At 28.8% G+C, this 21078-nt stretch overlaps 1 protein-coding gene and 1 long non-coding RNA gene across 2 annotated transcripts; one reads left to right on the top strand and one right to left on the bottom strand.

Annotated features, from left to right (window-relative positions):
• Nucleotides 1-9500: 9500 nt before the first annotated feature.
• On the bottom strand, nucleotides 9501-10819 carry LOC112682509. Its single transcript, XR_003148530.1, has 2 exons — nucleotides 10574-10819; nucleotides 9501-10504 (listed from the first exon to the last, which is right to left on the bottom strand). It is a non-coding gene; the product is annotated as an uncharacterized LOC112682509 (long non-coding RNA).
• A 116-nt stretch (nucleotides 10820-10935) lies between these two features.
• LOC112682508 (inosine triphosphate pyrophosphatase) lies at nucleotides 10936-11927 on the top strand. The gene is made up of 3 exons (XM_025553132.1): nucleotides 10936-11246; nucleotides 11347-11497; nucleotides 11550-11927. Exons 1-3 carry the CDS (start codon nucleotides 11142-11144, stop codon nucleotides 11876-11878), a joined length of 585 nt encoding a protein of 194 aa, XP_025408917.1. The 5' UTR covers nucleotides 10936-11141; the 3' UTR covers nucleotides 11879-11927.
• Nucleotides 11928-21078: the final 9151 nt, after the last annotated feature.

Raw genomic sequence — 21078 nt, 5'->3', positions numbered from 1 at the left:
AAGTACTTTGTTTTAATCGCGGTTTCAGGCGTTTCGGTTCTATCGCAGTGAAAGGAAACCCGCTTTAATGCCACCCGTACACCTATGAGGAAAATTTTAATATTTCTTACGCTATCGTCGCCTGTAATACGAAACATAATATCATGTAGGTAGCTATGAAAGTAAGACGCATAGCTGAAGTAGATATGTACACACACTTTCTAAAAACTAGCGAATCTATAGATGGTTATAGTCAGCCGCGGAATACTACCGAGCGTTATGTAGTAACGTTTATCGTCAACGTATAGAGTTGGTTTTTATTTTACACAGTTACAATTTTTTAAAAAAAAAATTGTTTCCACCGTTTTCGACTTGTTCGTGTACTCACCTACCTAATGCAGTGGCGCACAAAACAGGCGCGGATACAAGTAAAGGCCATGAAAGCGAAGGCCTCCCCCAAATATCAAGAAACAAAACGAAAAGTTATAATGTTATGTATATGTCAAGCAATGTTAAAAATTATATTTTTTCTACAACAACTATGTATCGACATGTTTTCAAAAACCAAAAGAAAAATAGATTTCGTTCTATAATTTTTAATAATTGGTATCGTTAATACTATTGTAAATAGTTATTTGCAAATTAGGGAATAATGTTTGGTTTTCTGAGAAAACTATAACATCGAATAAAGTTTCGAATTTTGGGGGTTTATTGACATATTTTGGAGGGCGAAGCTCTCCTTCTCCCCCCCCCCCCCCCCCGATGACCACCTATAAATAAAGTTTTTTTTTTTAATTTGTAAAATGTTTGTAGCGCATAATATATAAGATATAAAAAGTATTTATAAAATGTTATTTTTCGTCAAATTCACGTTATCAATTCATCATTTAGATAAAACGAATAGGTACCTAAATATATAATTTAAACGTTTATCCAAGCACAATATTTGTTGAAATGATTATTTGGTTCAAAGTTACAAAGTATATCAACATTAATCATATTTATAACATACACATTGCCTATACAAGTATTAAAAAGTCTAATTCTGTCCAGCTGATAATATACTATAAATACTTTATTTATTGAACTAAATTATTTTCCTCATTGAACACTACAAAAAATGTGTACCATTAGATTGAGCGTATAAATATGTAAAGTTAATATTTGCCGTCGTGCCATTACAATGTGATAATCAGCGTGCACAAAATTATACGTTGACCAACATTTATTGCATGTTGACAAGTTATGCAATATTAAGTGCACAATGTCTGAGAGTATAACTACGTATATCCTATAAATTGTGACGAAATTAAATGTTTAGATGATAAATTAGAAGAAATTGCTGAAGTTGAGGGATTAAACGTATTTTCGGTAGTCTGTATTAATTGGTTATCTAGATCATCTTCATTATGAGTGATCGGATTGAGTTGGGTGTATTCGTTTTAAATTTTATATTATAAATTTAAAAAGATACAAAAATTGTGAAATTAGTATTTATTACAGCTTAATATTATAAAATACATATAATAAATAATAGTCTTATTTTCAAGAAAACGCACGGAACATGGAAAGGCATTTCTATAAAATATGTGAAATGCAGTTATTTAAAATTTAAATTAATAAGCTAAGCTCTTTCAAATAATTCCAAAGAGAAAGGGTAAACAAATAAATAATTCCGTGTACCTAATTTAAAAGTTCTCGAAACCCTTATTAAAAAATTATAATTTTTAAGTACCTACCTTTTAAATTTTTGTCGTGTTCCGTAATATTTATAATCCTTTTTACATATTTGACACTTAATAGTTCTATTATTAGTATGTTTTTCAAAATGATCCCATACAACGGAACGTTGTTTACAGCTCGGTCTCATATTTAAATAAATTAAGAAAATACTTCTGAAATTTAATACTTTTGAAATTATCGAAAAATAACGAAATATACGATTGTCAACTGTTAACTGCTAAAATGCTGTTTATGGCTTTGGCTTACAAGATTGTTAAACAATTATATTTGGAAAAATCCAATCAAAAATCGTCAACATGTCCCTTTTAATAATAAACAGTAAAATGGTGATTTGCGGTAGCAGAATTTATTTACAACGTGCCTATGAATAAAAGTATTTTTGATAAAAATAATAAACGTGTATATTGTTTCATTTATAAACATACATCGCATTGCCACATGTCTGTATTTATTTATACAACCGAGTTAGAATGTAGAAATGACTAAAAACAAAACTATCACAAATTAAAAAATAAAAACATCAGATAAGGTGATAGCCGGCTTGACCATCATAATTGAAATTTAAAAATTTCACATTTCACACCTTATTGATCTTTTATAAGTTCATAACCAATGAGAGAATCAGAACTCAGTAGTTTAGCCTTTTCAGGACTAAAGTAGATAGGTAATTAACTAATAAATACATATAATCATAAATATGTACTACATTGAAAATTGTAATGTCATATGTGTACCATTTTTCAGATTTTAAAATGTACTAAATCAATTACCAGACATTAATTCAAAACATTTCAAAATTCGATTACTGAACTCATGAGTAATCGAATGATTTCAATAATTGAAATATTAGTAATCCAGACATTTTTATAATCGCGAAATGTCTCGAAATAATAATTTAAAATGTTCAATTGAAATATTAATAATCGAGATAAACGTTCTGAGAAATTTTTGTTGTTTTGTAGTTGAGTAATTCAAAAATTATAGCTATAAATTTATGTCAAACTTTAAAATATAAATAACTAAGAATAACCATATACCTATCAATATTTGTCTAACGACCAGTCCCACGAGTATATAGTACGAGTTGAAAATACAGACTCAAAATCAACAACTAGTATTTACTTATTCGATTATGAAGATTAAAAATAGTATTCCTCCCTCCCTCCTTCGTTCCATGAAAATCATAAGAAATGTTTTTTCATTCGATATACATTTCGAGTTCAAATATTGATTATTTTTAAAATAAACGAGATATCACTCGAAATAATCTCTCGAGTTTATAATCGAATTATTATTTTGATAATCGAGATATTACTCGAAATAATATAGGACCCTGAATAAAACGGAAAATTATCCAATATGGAATTTTTCTATGGTCCCGGCACGTTCCTACAGTTTTATATAGACGCTGAAACTCAATAAAACGGAACCTTCTTAACGCGGAAACCGAACGATTTTGTAAGTCCTATGCAAGTAAAAACCTTGCGTAAACCGGAAAAATGACACGCGCGTGAGTACTATAAACCAAAAATAAGGTATAAAATATAGATATGTACATTGTTGTATGTACATCGTTAAATAGAAATAGATAAAGAAGATAAAAATTTTCTATACATATTCGTACAATATATGTATACAATGCATATTATCACATAAACGATACGAACTTTCTTCTTTGTAACTGTGATATAGTCATACACCAACAGTCGTACGTACACTTTTAATTTTATCAATTGTATTAAATATTAAAATGTTAAAATATAAGTGTCTATGAAAAATATCAACTGATTGATATGAATATAAAAAGATAGTTGAATAATCCGGAATTTTTCCGTTTTATTGAATAAAGCAGAAAATTGCTTAAAGCGGAATTTTTTGTTGGTCCCATGCGATTTCCATGCCGTTTTAGGCAGTTTTCATTGTATATTAAATTAAATACACTTTCATAAACCATTATGTTTTAGAACTTTAGAACATAAAAAAGGCATTTTTATATGATAAGAATACTCATTTAACGTTGCTCTCCAGAAAAAATGATTTTTCGGCTTAGCTGCTGGTTTGAAACGCATCAATTTTGTTTAGAAATTATTGATAAAGAATAATAATAGAACTTTAGTTAACTCGCAAATAAACAATTCATATTTATCTTAATAGCTAAGCCACTTTTATGAACGATTGCCATTGATTATTGACTTACGATAATTTGTTCTAAAACAATTCTAATGCATAACAAAGCAATATAAATTCCTATTACATCCAATAAACCGAGTAATTACATATAGGTATGTTAAAATCATTCAAAATATATTTCAGTTAAATAAAATATACTGTTTATAAATCTACTATATTTTAAGACAAGTTAAAAGCCTTTAACTAGCGGTTTTATGGCCAATTGATAATTTTATTGACTTCTTCTTTTGTCTCAAGTGTTACACGAATCGACATGTTTAAAAATAATTTCATAAGAACAATATTATTTGATTTCAATAATCATTAAGTTACTATAATATAGACATAACAATATAGATGTATAGTGTCTTTAAAGTGACATAGGTATTTAATATTTTTAATATTTTTGGACAGGAGAAATGTTATAATCATGTGATTTGCTAGAACCTTCTACTAACATACCTACCTCACAATAAGATGGAAATATATGATTTTAAAATTTATTAAAAATTAAAATTTATAGATTCTTGAAATCACTAATAAAGTTTTCAACTGTTGTTTTAAATGCTGAGTTATAGGAATTAAGAACAGAAACTCGAGAATGTAGCACCCATAATCATCAGAAACAAACATAAAAAATGATCTTCCTAAATTATAAATTGAAAAATAATAATTTATTTAGTAGGTGTGAATCAAAAAATCATTTTGGTTTTGAAATAATTCATACATATACATATATTATGTACGAAAAAATTCAGTTTTGAATGTAATTAAAATATTTATTTTTTTTTCATCTCCTTAGAATAGGAACTTCTTTGTAACGGAAAAGTTTGTCTTGGGCGATTTTATTATAATTTTAATTATACTGTACTCACAGCCCCCCCCCCATACAATTTCGGGCCCCTAGACTAAATGGTTGTTCCGGCCCTTTATAAAACTTCCAAAAATACAATTTACTATTTATATATATATAAAACAATTTTAGGAATAATATTTGTTTTTTCATTATACTAATTCAAATTCAAGATTCATAAGCATTTCAACATTTTTATTTTATTAGTCTATTTTATTTTTTTTATTACAATATTATTTAAATTAAAAAAGAAAAAACAAGTACCTATATTTTAATTTATATTTAATATATTTTTTTAAGTTAAAATTTTATTTTGCGGGCTTTGAGCTCAGCGAACTCAATAATGATATCATCAAAATCGATGCACTTAGCCGAGCTCTCACTAAAGAAAATAACAATGCGTTTAATGACATTGTCAACCGGAGGCTGGAAGTGCTAATGAGCTTTGACTTAAACCCTGCGAAGCAACTGGTGCAAGCTATGCAACACAACGATGCGGATATACGGCAAATCATAAGAACCTTGACAGGAGGAAACCCGGATAAACAAATTAAACAAAATTATGTTTTGGTAAACGGTCTCGTGCATCGACGACTGAGGACCCCAGCGGAGAGAGAAGACTGTGGTTCGCGCCGCGAGCGATGCCAAAGAGTCTTGTGATTCAAAACCATGACCAAGCGGGTCACTTTGCACTGGATCATACTTGTGCGAGAATAATGAACTCATATTATTTTCCCAAGATGAAGTGTTATGTACGACAGCATATAAGCATGTGCATACCTTGCGCAGTATCTAAGGTACCCAGAGATCCTGGACCAGGATTTCTGCATCCAATCGAGCCGGGAAAACGACCATTTGAGACAGTACACGTAGATCATTTAGGGCCATTTACTACATCAGAACGTGGTAATTCATTCATCTTTGTGTTAATAGATGATCTCACTAAGTTCGTAAAAATGTATGCAGTAAAAAATACATCCACGGCGGGAGTTATAGCAAGTTTGGACAAACTCCATGATCAATACGGGTTGATGAAACGCCTTATAAGTGATCGGGGAAGGCATTCACGTCGGGTAGCTTTCGGAGGTATTGTGTCCAACTTGGTATCATCCACTATGTAACGGCGGTACGTCACCCCAGAGCGAATGACCAGGTAGAGCGAGTGAACGACACGCTTGTGTCAGCTATAATGACGTCATGTCCCACAAAGCGTTATCGGGACCGTCAGTTACCACACATCGAACTAGTAATGTACACCGCCGTCAACAGTACAACTGGATATATCCCCTTTCAGTTACTCCATGGATTTACTCCAATTCTGACGAATGGTTGAGTGGCTAGTTTGACTGATATTGAGACAGAACGGCAACCTATAGATAAATGGAGGGAGGAGGGCGTGAGCGAATTCGGATTGCTCAACAAAAATGGGTCACTCAACATAACCGATATCACTTCGAAAGACGATTGACAGTAGTCGACCTCGTATTCTTAAGGACACCTGCAGTATCGACTGGCATGTCAACAAAACTCCAACCCAAGTATCGTGGACCCTTGTTAGTTAGTGCTGCCAAGCCGGCAGATTAAAAAAGTGTCAGATTAGCGAGGTCTTATTATATAATGAGTATAACAATTTTTAACCAAAATCTGAAAATGCAATTATATCTATATGTAGCTACGTTTAAAAATATGATCTAAAACCATGATTACATATAAAAATTTAAAAAATAACAGGACACTTATTACATATTATCTGTTATGCGGTTTTATACAGACAATTTCAATGATATATTAAAAACTACTAAAATCAATTTTAAAATAATGTTAAAACGCGATTCTTTACTCTACTGGTCATCGATAAAGTAGATTAGAAAATCGGTTTTACATGAATTAATGAATCAACACAGAGACGGATTCACAATTAAAAGACTGTGAGTCAGGTTATTTAAAGTAGCCATTTATTAAAACTGTAACTGGATTATAAATGTAAGTACGGTACTTAAAGTACCTATACTTTGTAATAAAAAAAAAAAAAAAAACACAAATAATATAGTTATATTTGTTTTAAATTTAAAATGCCAACTATTTTAACTGTGGGTCTCATTACTGTTAACGTTCAAAAGGGTAGTATAACAAAAAGTGTGCAATACAAAAAAGTATATATGTACATATTAGCCTCTGGGAGAAAACTCAAAACGAGATAGTGTACATTTAACATTATATTTATATAAATATATCTGGCTAGGAATGGAAATGCGTATTATCTAAAATTAAAAAATTATATTTTCCTATCAAGATATTAATATTGTTTGTATACGTATCGGTGAATTATATTTAAGTGACGGAGTATTGTAAAAATATATAGGTACACTCGTTGTTTTAAATAACGACCAGTAGTTGTTACGTTTTTAAATTTTCTATGGTAGGTACCTAAAACGAACAGAGCCCTAAAAGCTCCGCGGAACACAGTTTAGTAATCGCTGCCTTAGTCATATAAGAATAAGTATAAGAGGTCATTCTAATAATAATGGAAATTTTATTTCTTTATTAGAAGATAGATGTCTAAATGTTCCATATTTAAGATATTGGGTACAATAGAAAAATAACTGATTTAGTTCAGATATTCTGATTGAACTAGGCATTTAAAATAATATCATTAAAAGTACAACGTGAACTTGTGAAATTAATAAAAAAATTAGAATATTTCTCTATAATTACTGATTTAACTACTGATATTTTTTCTCCAGTGTAATTTTTCTTATGCATTCGCTATGTAGATTCAAATTTTGAAATTTATAATAAACCTATTTACTGGTTTATATTATACATCTGATAGTGAAGTGTTAATAATTTTTAATACAATAAAAGATATATTATCATGATTCATTTTATCTACATCAAATTTAATAGACCTCTATTTTGATGGAGTTGTCAATATGTCTTGGAAATTTAAAATAATCAACCAAAAAATCGTTTTGAACACTCAAATAATCATTCATTTGATTTAGCATTACAAGAAATTGTACAAAAAAAATATGGTATGTGTGATAACTTCACTATGGTCAGATATATCAATTACTATTCTTGTATCTGATAAGAGAAAAAGTATGAAAACATAATATTAGTCATGTAAAAGGTACTCTGAATGTGGTGGTTTAAAACAAAATCTACTTTCATTTTGTCCAAGTAGATGATCTATAAGGGTTAAAAGTTTAACAATATTTTAAGATAACTGTAGCTGAGCTCAAAAAATATTAGATAAAATAATTTCAGGGAATGTTTCTATAACAGATGGAAAATCAACATTAAGAGAATATGTAAACAAATTTAAAAAACTGAAAACAATATTTTTTTTTTTTTAGCAAACTACTATGATCCAGTAGAACATTTGGCAAAAGTGTTACAAAATCCTTAATTTTGTGTATCTCAATCCATTAAAGCTGTAGATACATTGAAGAAAACATTACTATTATTCAGAACTAATAAAAAGTTTGATAAGATATTAAACACTATCCATTTACATGCTGAAATATGTTTATTGAAACCACTTGACGACACTAGGATCATCCAAAAAGACTTCATTATACAAATAACCTATTAAAAAATCACCAATATGTCAATGTATTTTATGTTTTATTTAGATTTATAAATGTATAAATATAATGTATTTATATTAAAATAATATTAATACATTTGTATAATTATTATATTATAATATACTTCTTATACCAACATTAAAAATTAAATATATTAAGAAAAGTTTTCTGTTATCAATCACAAATAAATTTATTAGAGTTAATAAGTTTTTCTTATGTTTTGTCCCTCGTGAAAAATAGCTCCTGCACCATTGGAAAAATTAGTCGTTTCACATAGGAATAATTTATATTAATAGAAGAAATTATTCAAAATGAATTCTTATAAGATGGATACATTAAGACAAATAAATACTTTGGCTATTATTTATTATTATCTAAAGTGTATTGATATAAGATATTATTTTAAAATCTGTTTGAACATTCAAAATATTGTAACGATTATTTTATTGATATATTATTAATAAAAAAATTAATATTATATATTTTATTTTGGTAGTGTAACTCTTTCAAAATTGAATTAATGTAAATGTTATTTCGGGTATTTAATATTTATAAGTCTGTATTAAAATCAAAATGTATACTATGGTTATTTTTTAAAATATGTTTACTGAAATTTGAATTAGTAGTAATCATTTTTTTTAATTTATTTCAAACAAGTCTATGTATATTATATCTTATTTTATAACTTATATTTATCTTAGCAATATAAAATGTATTACAATTAAATTAAATTTTATATATACCAGCATTTTCAAAAACAAGGGAATTTGTTGAGAATTTATTAGTTCTATTATTTTTGATTAAATTATAATTAATCTTAAAAGCAAATTTTACATTATTTGTACTATTGTTTAGAATTTTAGAAAATTTGACAAATATATTATTTTATACTACAAAAATTATTTCTATGGTTATACTGCAGATAATATTGAGCTCATGTTGATAATATAGAGACTATATTATTAACATAAGCTATATATTATAGCCCATAGAAATAATTTAAATTATTTATCAATTCATTTCAATAATCACCCACATCTATTGACTTTCCAGATTATTAAAAATCATTTAGAAAATATAAATCAAATAATATATGGCGTTATAAACACATTACAAAACCTACTAAGTTACTAGTTTAAATTAACTTTTATTTGATACTTATGTAGAATTTCGAGTTGTGTTTATTAACACTTTTAATTTAACATCCACATACAATCACACAATCATACAAACATCTTTTTAGACAAAGTAAAATGATAATAACAGATATAAGCTTATAAATTGTACAGCTGGATATGTCTAAAATTGGTGCTAAACCGAAGCTCTTATAAATGCTGATTGATCATGTCCTCGTTAGTTAATTGTTTTTTCATCAATTGGTTAACCTTTTCCTTGATTGAAATATTCGGTTGATGATGGTGTTGTTTTGCAATCTATAGCTTTTCCATACTATTTTTTTGTAATTCGCATGTGGCTTATTTTAACATAGTAGTTATTATAAAGTAATTATCAAATACGTGTAAAGAATTATAATGATACATATTCAATTACACCTAACATCCAAATAAAAAATTTCAGGGTGAAACAATGACATTTTAAAAATGAACCATACATTTTTTTTTATAGTTATTAACTAAATGATTACTAACTTAATACAATATTGTGTTCATATTGTTTATAATTGATTGACAATTTATTATTATAATATTTAATAATACAATATTTAATATTTTTCATTTCATTGAACAGAGTGTTCCCATAACCAGTTATATTTAATCAAGAATTTCAATTTCATTTTTCTTTTTGAGACTAACTTTTTTATTTTTTTTTCATTAGGGTTCCCTTTATTCATTAAAGTAGCTAATTTTAATGGAGATGTACCAGTTTCCCCATCAGTATTCAAAAAAATATTTTTATTTTATATATTTTAGCATAATTGATAATAACTGTCAAACAAGTGTTGATTGAAGACATTTTGACAACTGGTGACTGAATGGTCCGATGGAGTATCAGACTAGTCAATTGAAGTCGAGAAGTTGAAGGACTAGAAATTTTTCAGCTTCTCGGTGGTTCCAATGTGGAATTGCCTTCGTTTTGAGTATTTTACCGACCGCGCCAAATTTGTGTTGCATGTCAACCGATTGACCGTACATCAGTACTGCTTAGTCTGCAAGCAGGGTGATTATAGTACTAATTCCAAGCTATTTTTATCTAACTACGGGAGACGTGACATAACACTTGACGACGAACCGCAAGTCACAGTTCTCAGTAGGCATGTCGGAAACGAAAACTTCGTTCGACTCGTAGCGATACGCGCCACAAGATTTATCAATTTACCGTCGACGAGAATGTTAGTACATAATGACAGAACTCGTCTTGGCACCAAAACGATCTCTTCGCAGACACACTAGCACCTGGACATACGTTCGAAGTTCTCAATAACAGTGTTCGCAGTAGCACGCATACTTACCGGCTATCTCTACAATACTTATAGCTACCGTTATCACATATTATCATCGCTGAAACATTATTGGTTCGTAATCAACAACCAGCGTCGAACGCGGAAAACGTTCGCAACGCAATACCGTATCGTAACAAATGTCCACAACCAGTGCTCTGCACCGAAACGTTTTGCATCGCTCGAGCGCGCTCACGAACACGTCCGCGCGACAGGTGAGTCCGGGCGAATTCGTTAATTATCGATTGAATACACCGGTAAATTAAGCCGCGTTATTCCGCGGACCGTAATCTTTCGCTTCGGGCCAACGTTTACGGCGATATAACTCACCCGTGGGTGTGCCGAAATGTCGAAAAACGTCATTGTTTTCGTGACGGGCAATGTGAAAAAGCTGGAAGAAGTTGTTCAGCTATTCAAGAAATTCTATGAAGGTTCCCCCGTTCCTTTCCACGTGAGCGTTTTCATCTTATCTAATACCTGCTACATATTTCATCTGTGTACGCTGTCGATTCCCGTCACATTCTTCTCGAACCATGTAATTATTGTTGCAGTTGACCAACATAAACATCGATCTACCCGAGCACCAAGGTGAACGTGAAGAAATTTGTACGTTGAAAGCAAACGAGGCCTTTAAAATTATTAAAGGCCCGTGCATAGTAGAAGACACTAGTCTGTGCTTCAACGCTCTTGGTGGACTTCCGGGTAGGTATTTTTGTACTCTTGTGTGTATACTACTATTAATGATTCTGTTTAGGTCCGTATGTCAAATGGTTTCTCAAACCAGTCGGTCCAATGGGCTTATATCGTATGCTCCAAGGGTTCGAAGACAAAACTGCCATCGCTGTTACCACTGTTGCTTACGTTGATAAACAAGGTAAAGTGACAATATTCAACGGAGAAACAAATGGCACAATTGTTGAACCTTCTTCGATCGAAACTTTTGGTTGGGATTCGTGTTTTAAGCCGGATGGGTACGAGATGACATATGCAGAAATGTCTAAAGAACAAAAAAACCTTATTTCTCACAGGATGAAAGCAATGCTTAAATTGAAAGAGTTTCTGGACCAGACATTACCAATATAATTTTTGTAATGAATATCGTTTCCTTGTATTAAATTTGTATACATATTTATTCCCATTATATTCTTTTTTCATTTTGGAAATTTAGTTACTTTGTATATTTTATATATACACAAGTAATTTGATGAAAACATTTTGGTAAAATAGTTGGCCAATTGTAATATGTAGATTTTTTTTTTTGTAGAAATTTAAATTAAAATTATTAAAAAGTGAGTAGAATACCTATTTATTATTTATTAAAATTATATTTTGTGATATAAATTATAAACTTATTGTTATCACGTGTAATATGAAAATGAAAATATTCCTATGTTCAAAGAAAAGAAAATGTTACAAATTGTATTACATTATGAAGTATCTATGCTTCAAAGTACTATATATTTTTTGACAAACTTGTGTTAAAATTTGTATTATAAAACTTATTCTTTTTTAACAAATTTGTTGTTAATTTCATCAAAATTCTTCTTTTTTTTTTATATAAGATTAATACAAAGTATTAATAAAACAACAAAAATTACCTACACTTTTAAAATGAGTTTGTGGTGATTTAGGGAGTTATAGTACAAATAATAAATGAATTATAAATATATATATACAGTGGAACTTTGATAAGTCTTAAACCTCGATTACTCGAAAAAAAAAATATAGATAACTCGAACATATTGTGCTCCGAATATAGACGGTTAATGACGGATAGCTTTATAAACATTTGTTTAAACGTTCCGATGATTTTTTTCTAATCACATTTATTGTGTTTGTTATCGTTTGTATTAACTAATCTCGGCACACAACAATATTTTTCATTTGTATCGGTATTGCCAGTAGTGTCGGCGCTAGGGGAAGACAAATAGGATATTTGTCCAGGGCTCCGCCCTTGTTAAAAGATCCCTATGATTTTATATTATCATCTTAATACCGTGAGACACATTGATATTTTATATCCTAAAGGCTAATGTCCAGGGTCCCGGAATACCTAGCGCTGGCCCTGATTGCCAGTTGCTACTTAAAAACTTTAATACATACATACATTTTAAAAACTCTTTAAGTCTAATTTTTTTTCTAAAACCTTAGTAAGTCGAAACCTCGATAAGAAATTGCATTTCTCTTGAATTTCGACTTATTGAGGTTCCACTGTATATATATATATATTGTAGTATAGACTTAATACTATCAAATTATAAACATTGATTTATTTCGCTAAACAAAACATAATTTATACATTTCTTGATGTTAGTATTATCAATAAGAATTTTTTTTTATCGCCTGTCAGAGTTAAAATTAACAGGATCATTATCAATGAATTTTTGAAAAAGAAAAAACTTAACCACTTGAATATCAAATAATCTATTTCTACTCATGGGCTTATTTTGTTTAAAATATAAATATACATTTTTCCTAACATTCCTTAAACATAAACTAATTATATTATTTTGTTGTATCCTTAAGAGAATTAAGAATATTTTTAGAGAAGCCACTCCAAATGACCACAAATTGTTGTGATATAGATTAGTATAAAGAAAGATAAGCTATCCTCGAAATATCAGGTGATATTATGTATTTTATATAATATTATATAACATTTATATATATATATTTAAACACTATGGTACGTAATTTAATTATCGGACTATTATTATCAATATTCGACTCAAGATTATAGTCTAATATAATTTCTAGATATTTAACCCTTGAACTATATTAATTTTTGGGCAGTTACAGTTTGATGTTTAAACATTTATTTAAGTCATTTCTTCAAACAATGGTAAACTATTATTTATTGAAAAAATTGTAAGTATTGTTTTGTTAATTTTGTTAATGTACACATTGTTCCCAATGTGTACCAGAAAATAACATACATTTATCATTAGCATAAACAGCTAATTTTCTATTAACATTAATATCATACAGACTATTTATAAACATAATAAAAATTAAGACTAATGACACTTCCTAAAGGTATACCACATAAAACTTCATTTTCCTGTCCTGAAATATCATTAAAATTAGTGATTTACTTCCTCTTATTAAGATAACTTTTAAACCCGATTCCTTTTATACCGTAACTATTGAAGACTAAATATAACAAACTATATCTACAGTATCTAAGGCTTTGACTAAATTTAAATTTATACCTTTTACTTATTCTCCTTTATCAAGTGCTCTTGATAAAAATGTAGTGACTGCATTTAAAGTATCTTCAGTGCTTCTAGATCTAAAACCATATTGGTTTTTTATTGGAGTCTATTATTTTCTAAATAATCTATCAAACGAGCTTTAATAATTTTTTGGCATTCGTGTAGCAGGTGATCTACGGCCTCTTTTTAGGTGTATCAGGTGATCTACCATATTATATAAGGTGTAGTTGGCGATCTACAATTATTATTACCTATTATTATATTATACTCTTGTTATACGTACATTATCGTAGACCGCAATGGGACAGTATTGCGATAATGATTAATGACATTTACAATATAACTACGAGTCATTAGCAATGTTGCTGGATAGGTTAGATTCGTTATTGTTCGTTGGTCGGAGTTTGTCTATAATGGGTGCGTCTGAATTTTATAAAATGTTTACTGTAATTGAAATTATAATTATATTTGTCTAATTATTTTTTATTTTTATATTTGACGAATATTTGTGATATGACGTACTCTTAGTAAAAAATATAATGTGTTTTTATTCTGTTAAAACGTAGATCACTCGTTTTGAATTCACAGTTCACCCACCCCCCGGTAGATCACCTGTTACACGAATGCCAATTTTTTCTAACATTTTTGAGAAATTACTTAAGAGGATGTCAGCGCAAAATAAAACGTATGCAACTCTCCAGAGATGGCGTTGCGCGCCGTATCGGCGGCACCACGGCAGGCCGTAATCACACCTATTATCGTCGACTGTAAGTGTCGTATTTATATCCGGCTATAATTTATAAGCACGCTGCGCGCTCGCTTTTCACTTTACGGCCCGGCGCACATTGAGACGTAGGTGGCGCAGGAAAAACTGCGCTACCTAAGGCTATGATTAGTGCTCAACCGACGGTACGTGCTGACCGTCGGTCGTGACAAAGCGTTTAGACATAGCTGATCGGCAACTGTGTCGGTCATATTGTGTATGTTATTTCGTTATTAGTCAATTTTTTTAAATACTTAAACTTTTGGAATTATGAATCCATACCTAGTAAATTCTATGATATGTGCGTATTATTTATGCAAACAATTAAGAAAAAATAAAAAAAGACGTAGAAGATATCATGTCCATGTATCGATGTTCATTGTAAAATTGTAATTAACAATTATAATTATATAATAGTAAAATAAAAATTGAAAAACTCGAGTACGCGCTCACGGTCGGTCGCTCAATCAGCGTCAAACTAAATGGCAGCATTTACCGATATGGCCCGTCGGTCGACCGACGTATGCGTGACGGACGAGCTCGACCGACGGTCCTCGTCAGCGCGACGTAGCTGTACGCGCGTATCAACTTTTCAGCGCTGCACTGTAGTTGTTCGTATGCATTTATTGATATAGCTACGTTCGACCGACGTCAGCGCTGACCGTCGGTCGAGCACTAAATCCAGCCTAAGTGAGCGCATATTACTACGTAGTTCTGACGTTTCACCGACAGTTGTTGTCCACAGTAACCAGCATGAGCGATAGTATGATGGCCGAAAATTTAATAAATTTAAGTTCTGAATAAGATTCCGATGACGAATTTGAAGAATTAATTTTGTTGTATTCGTTAAGTAAAGAAAAAAAAAACGTGGAAAAGTAATTTTATGAAGAGAAGACAAAGTCATGGTGAATTAAATTTGTCTAGTGTCATATAATATATTGTAATATCTGACGGCTTTTATTAGAGTATCTTCCATCGTAATTATTAAAAAAGCTTGACTTAATTAACAAATTTAGTCGTAATTTCCAAAACTGCATGGCACGTGTGCAGTAATCTGTCTCGTGGACACTGCGTGACGCAGGTCGACACAGGCACAGAACTGCTCTGTCCTGCCCTGCCTCCCAATATGCACTAGTACGTTCAAATTAATAGGTTACAGAAAACTACGCTGCGCTGCGTCGCTTGCGTCTCAATGTGCGCCGGGCCTTACACTTAACAGTCTACCTATTCACTAGAGCTCCTCTTAACTTTAATTTGTATATCAACTCATAAACCACAAAAAAACTGCTTACAGCATAGCTTGATCTATGTTTTTAAATTAATTACTTACTTTTTAAAATGCATGTGAAAAATGTATATTACAAGTATTTAATAATGTTTATTATAGAACATTACATTTTTATTACGATTTAAAAACAATCAACAAAACAAATAAAATGGTACTCAGTACTTTTTCAGCATTCTCTTGAATTTACTGTTTAGTTAGTTCTTCTTCTTTCTATACTGTATAGCTCTTACAAAAGCCGTTCTAAATCTCATAGTACCTATGTTGAAGAATGAATTTCCTTAAATTAATTGGAAAATTCGATTTTTTTACTATTGCAGTCAATTTTTACATAAAATTACGTAACATATGGTTACGACACTCGATTTTTTCGACCAAAAAATTAGAACCATAAGGTAAAATATCTTTTAATCGTTAGATGATACTGCTGTCACAATCGCCTGTAACATGAGTCATACAAGTATATATCATTTTAAATATTATTTATTGACACAACACAGTTGATGATTATTAATTATTAATTAATTGCAATATTTTAATGCAATTTTTTGATACTATTATAGGTACTCACCAATTAGCTTTTTGAATTTCATATTATGTAAAAAGATATTTTTAAAAAAACCTTCTGCTAAACCATTAGCATCCATACCTGTCACTGATTTTGTCCAATTGAGAAAACAAGTATGGTATAGAGCAGAGGTTCCCAAACTGTGGGTCGTGACCCAAAAGTGGGTCGCGATTATATATTTAGTGGATCGCGTTATATTTTTCATGTGTTTCTATTATTTATGGTTTATGTTTAATTATTTAGTTAGTTTTATTATTAACTGTTATTGGCGTTTGTGACAATTAAAAATTTACTGCGACCAATAGACAGAATAATATTTCTTTATATGCTCGACTGTGTCAACACAAAGTAATCAGATTAATGACTATTGAAAATATAAAAATATATTTAAAACAAATTAGTATGACGTTCAAATAAATTGATTATTTTCAGTAACACACGGTATATTGAAATCCGCTTTATTGGGACACATCGGTTGAATGTTATTTTGTCCCAATTATCCGAAATGAAAAAAAAAACATAAATTTTTTTTCTGATGGTTCGCTTTACCATCAATTTTTTATTCGCCATAGTTAATAATTAAGCTCTCGTGTTTCTCATTGAACGGACAAACGGTCAATAACGAGTTTTCATTTTGGATAAGGTACAATTATTAGAAATTTAAAATATTATATGTTTAGTACTTCATACATACTATATATACAGTATATATACGTATAAATATTTTTTATATGATTAATATATAAATCACATAAGTGGTTTGGTTTATTCGCTGAAAATGGTAAATATTTATAATAGTATTATCCTTCACTAGTTAAGCCGGGTTCCCAAGACTCGTGTATTTGACAAATATTTATAATTGCCGAATATTCGTCTATTTGTACAAATACCCAAATATTCTGTTCCCACTACTTGCATATTTGACAAATATTTGTTAACACAAATACTCGTATAAGTATTCTGGCCACAACAATATTAAATTTAGAACCACGGAAATTAATACACAAATATTCCTTACGTCGTGGGAAAATATCAATATCAAATATCAATTGTGATACAATTATTTTCTTTGACTCGTGTCACTTTTACCGACAATCGGCGGGAACAAGACGAATGACGAATACCGAATATTCGTACAAATATACCATTCCCGCTACATGACGAGTATCCACGAATAGCGAATGTTCATCAAATACACAAGTCGTGGGAACCCGGCTTTAGATTGGAAACATCACAATAATCAAATATCAATCATCAAAATAAATTTATTTTTATTAGCTTTCAGAAGATACCATTTAGCTCGACATCTACAATCACAATAATAATTATTATTATTCCTGGAAAAAATGAATCGCCGAATAGTTTAAAATAGATCGTGCGTGCTAGACGCGACCAAATCCGTCGTTTGTCGTAGTGGTGGGAGAAGTAACCGTCGACATCGCCACAGCCGTCCGTAAGCGGCTGCATATTACGAATGAAAAATTAAATTCGACAACAAAAAACATGTCTACGAAAAATGTCTAATACAACGGTGTAGAGTGTTTTTAGAGAAAAATATTTTACAATCAAAATTAAAGAATACAATATTATCTAGGGCATGACATATCCATTTGTAGATTAAACAACTGAAACGGTAGTTAAAAAAAAATTACAATTTTCGACAACTTATAGGGATAGTATTTCTTCATATAAAAAGCCAAATGGATATGTCATTCCCTAGATAATGTTGTTATCTTTAATTTATATAATAGGTTTTAATATGCTAAGTACAATACTTTCGGAGTAAAACCTATTTTTTGAATACTGAATACATGTTTTTATACCGAAATATAGCTCCGCTGACACCCTCTTAACATCGAAATTGGTTGGTAATTGTTCATATTTCCTTTATTACCACTTTTATTTATGCAGAGGTTTAATTATCGCTACCTATTTTTAATTTATCTGAATAAAACAACTAATTGTAGATTGAAATATATAATATATATTTCATATTATGTTAAGTGGTGTATTATAATTAATACATAATATGTTATTATTATTATTATAACAAATATCATGTTTTTCTTTAAAAATACTGATATTGTAAGAAAATAATTAGTAATATAAACAAGTAATTTTCAACGATATCTATAACGTTTGTTTTATTTTACACATTTTAGTATATCCATTTTAGTGAAACGTAGAAGGAGAAAAGTATTTACATTCAGTTACATAACTTTTGAAATAGAAAATTCACTATTGATAACAATTATTTTTAAACAAAATTTAAATAATAGATTTTTTTTTGTTATAAAATTTGAACAAGTCCTAGAAGTTCTTGTTGTTTTATTAATTTTTCTAAAATTAAACTCTCTAAATTCCTTACAGATGAGATGGGAATACTCTTTACAAATGGAACATTGAATTCAATCACCTTGAAATACTGTGTCATTGTAAATCATGCACAACATTATTAAATGATCACAACTAAATTATTATAAACATACAACTGTTCGATGTGGTTATGTCAATTTAGATATTTACTTGGTTTTAATAATGTCTTCAGGTTAACTTTAAATAATGCTTAACTACTAAGTGTATGATTTTATACCTAAAAAATAATATGTTGTTTTTTTTTTTAACTTTCAATTTTATATTATGAGAACAATAATCCAACAAAATGTTTAAGTTGCACTTATTTCAAATCTTAGTACTCTCTTGTAATGTATATAATTTATATAAGTTTTGAAATATTATATGATAAAACTTAGAGGCATACTAACTTTTTTTTCCCACAACTCATTAGTATCTTCATAATATTTTCACGACTCACAAATTAATAATGACAAAAAAAAAAGGTTGTAGATATTAAGTATGTAAATTATTATAATGTACTAATATTTATTTATTTAATACACAACTATATAAAATAATTTACAAATAAATAGGGAATATAGAATAAATATAGTATTTTATATTTAACAAATACAAATTAATAAATTAATATTTAGTGAGATGGATGAACTTGTTTGTTTCATAAATATTTTATTTTGAGTGTTCTCTTAAGTTAACGGAAACAATATGGGTGATAATAATAATGACTTAAGTCTTAAGACATAAAGCTTTAAATAGTTACGTGCATTTTATTAACGCTTCAATTAACACCCAAATGATAATAAACTATAAATATATATTGAATATATAACATTAGTTTAAGTTTCCAGTTCTTTAAAATGGCTCCCTTCGCTAACTCTCACGACCCTCAGAATATCTCTGGTACGAATAAATTTTTTTATCAAAGATGTATAAAAATAATTAGATAGAAAATTAAGAAAAAAAAAAAATGTTAAAGAATCTTTATTAACACAATGTGAACAATAAAAATTTCTATATTTTAACTCTAAATTTAAATTGAATTAAATTATAATGGTTATAACTATATTTGATATTACAAATCAAAATTAAAAATGTATTGAAATAACAATTATATAATTAAAATTTTGTACTAATATAATTATTTGGAAATTTTAAATGTTTAAAATTTTTGAGACAAACACCACCATTTTCATTTGATACTTTGTTTACACTATATTAAATGTTAATTAATTTAATTTGACAGTTAAATTTATAGCTTAACACTAATATGTAGACATTTAAGTTGCAACCTTTTAATAACTTTCTTTTGATGACAATTTCAATATCAAAAATTGATAATTTTATTAATACTATATTACTTGTTCTAATATATTGGGCATAATTAATGTTTCAATACACAATATATTATATTAAGATGTATATTTTAATTAGCTTAAGTAAATACATATAAAGAGAAATCAATTTTAAAGTAACAATTACTCATAAATAAAATTATAAAAACATTAATAAGTGGTTTGTTTAATTTAATTAATTACCATCAAAGAAAAAATCTGAACACTTCAGAATCATCTGTTATTATTTTCATATTACAGTTTAAAAGCAATTTACTCAATTATCTTTCCCTGTAATTGACCATTATATTAAGGGCCATATTTCATTACAATTTTTAATTCTTGGAATTTTGGAATATTTAAGTGTTTAATCAAATCAAAGCTTCATGAAATTTAGATATTTTTTTCACAGTAAATGCAATGCATTTTTAAAAATTGAAATAATATTGGATACTTTTCTATTAAAATAAAAACAAATAAAATTAAATAACAGTATTTAGCTTATAAATTGAATAAATTCACTAAATATTTGTTAACAATAAAAATAAAACAATTTTATAATTCAAAAATACAACTTAGTATTTAATACAATCAATTACATAGTAATAAAATAATTTTCTAAGCATGCTAAAACCAGATCGTGCCATTTAAAGTAAAATAAGTTAAGAGAAAGAGTAGTAAGATCAACAACAAAAAGTAGAATATGAAATAACACATCATATGTGAGTGCTTAAGGAACCAATACAGTTCATATTTGATAAGA

Source organism: Sipha flava, unplaced genomic scaffold, assembly GCF_003268045.1.
Source record: "Sipha flava isolate LNK unplaced genomic scaffold, YSA_version1 205_pilon_pilon, whole genome shotgun sequence".
NCBI lineage: Eukaryota > Metazoa > Arthropoda > Insecta > Hemiptera > Aphididae > Sipha > Sipha flava.
Note: the sequence above shows the minus strand (reverse complement) of the source record. Positions and strands in the feature narration are given on the sequence as shown.

What these genes read in the sequence shown, in the direction of transcription:
- LOC112682508 (XM_025553132.1), top strand. Translation starts at nt 11,142, where the DNA reads ATGTCGAAAAACGTCATTGTTTTCGTGACGGGCAATGTGAAAAAGCTG. An exon ending in GTTCCCCCGTTCCTTTCCAC is followed by an intron (nt 11,247 to 11,346) that starts GTGAGCGTTTTC and finishes TTATTGTTGCAG; the next exon opens with TTGACCAACATAAACATCGA. An exon ending in CGCTCTTGGTGGACTTCCGG is followed by an intron (nt 11,498 to 11,549) that starts GTAGGTATTTTT and finishes GATTCTGTTTAG; the next exon opens with GTCCGTATGTCAAATGGTTT.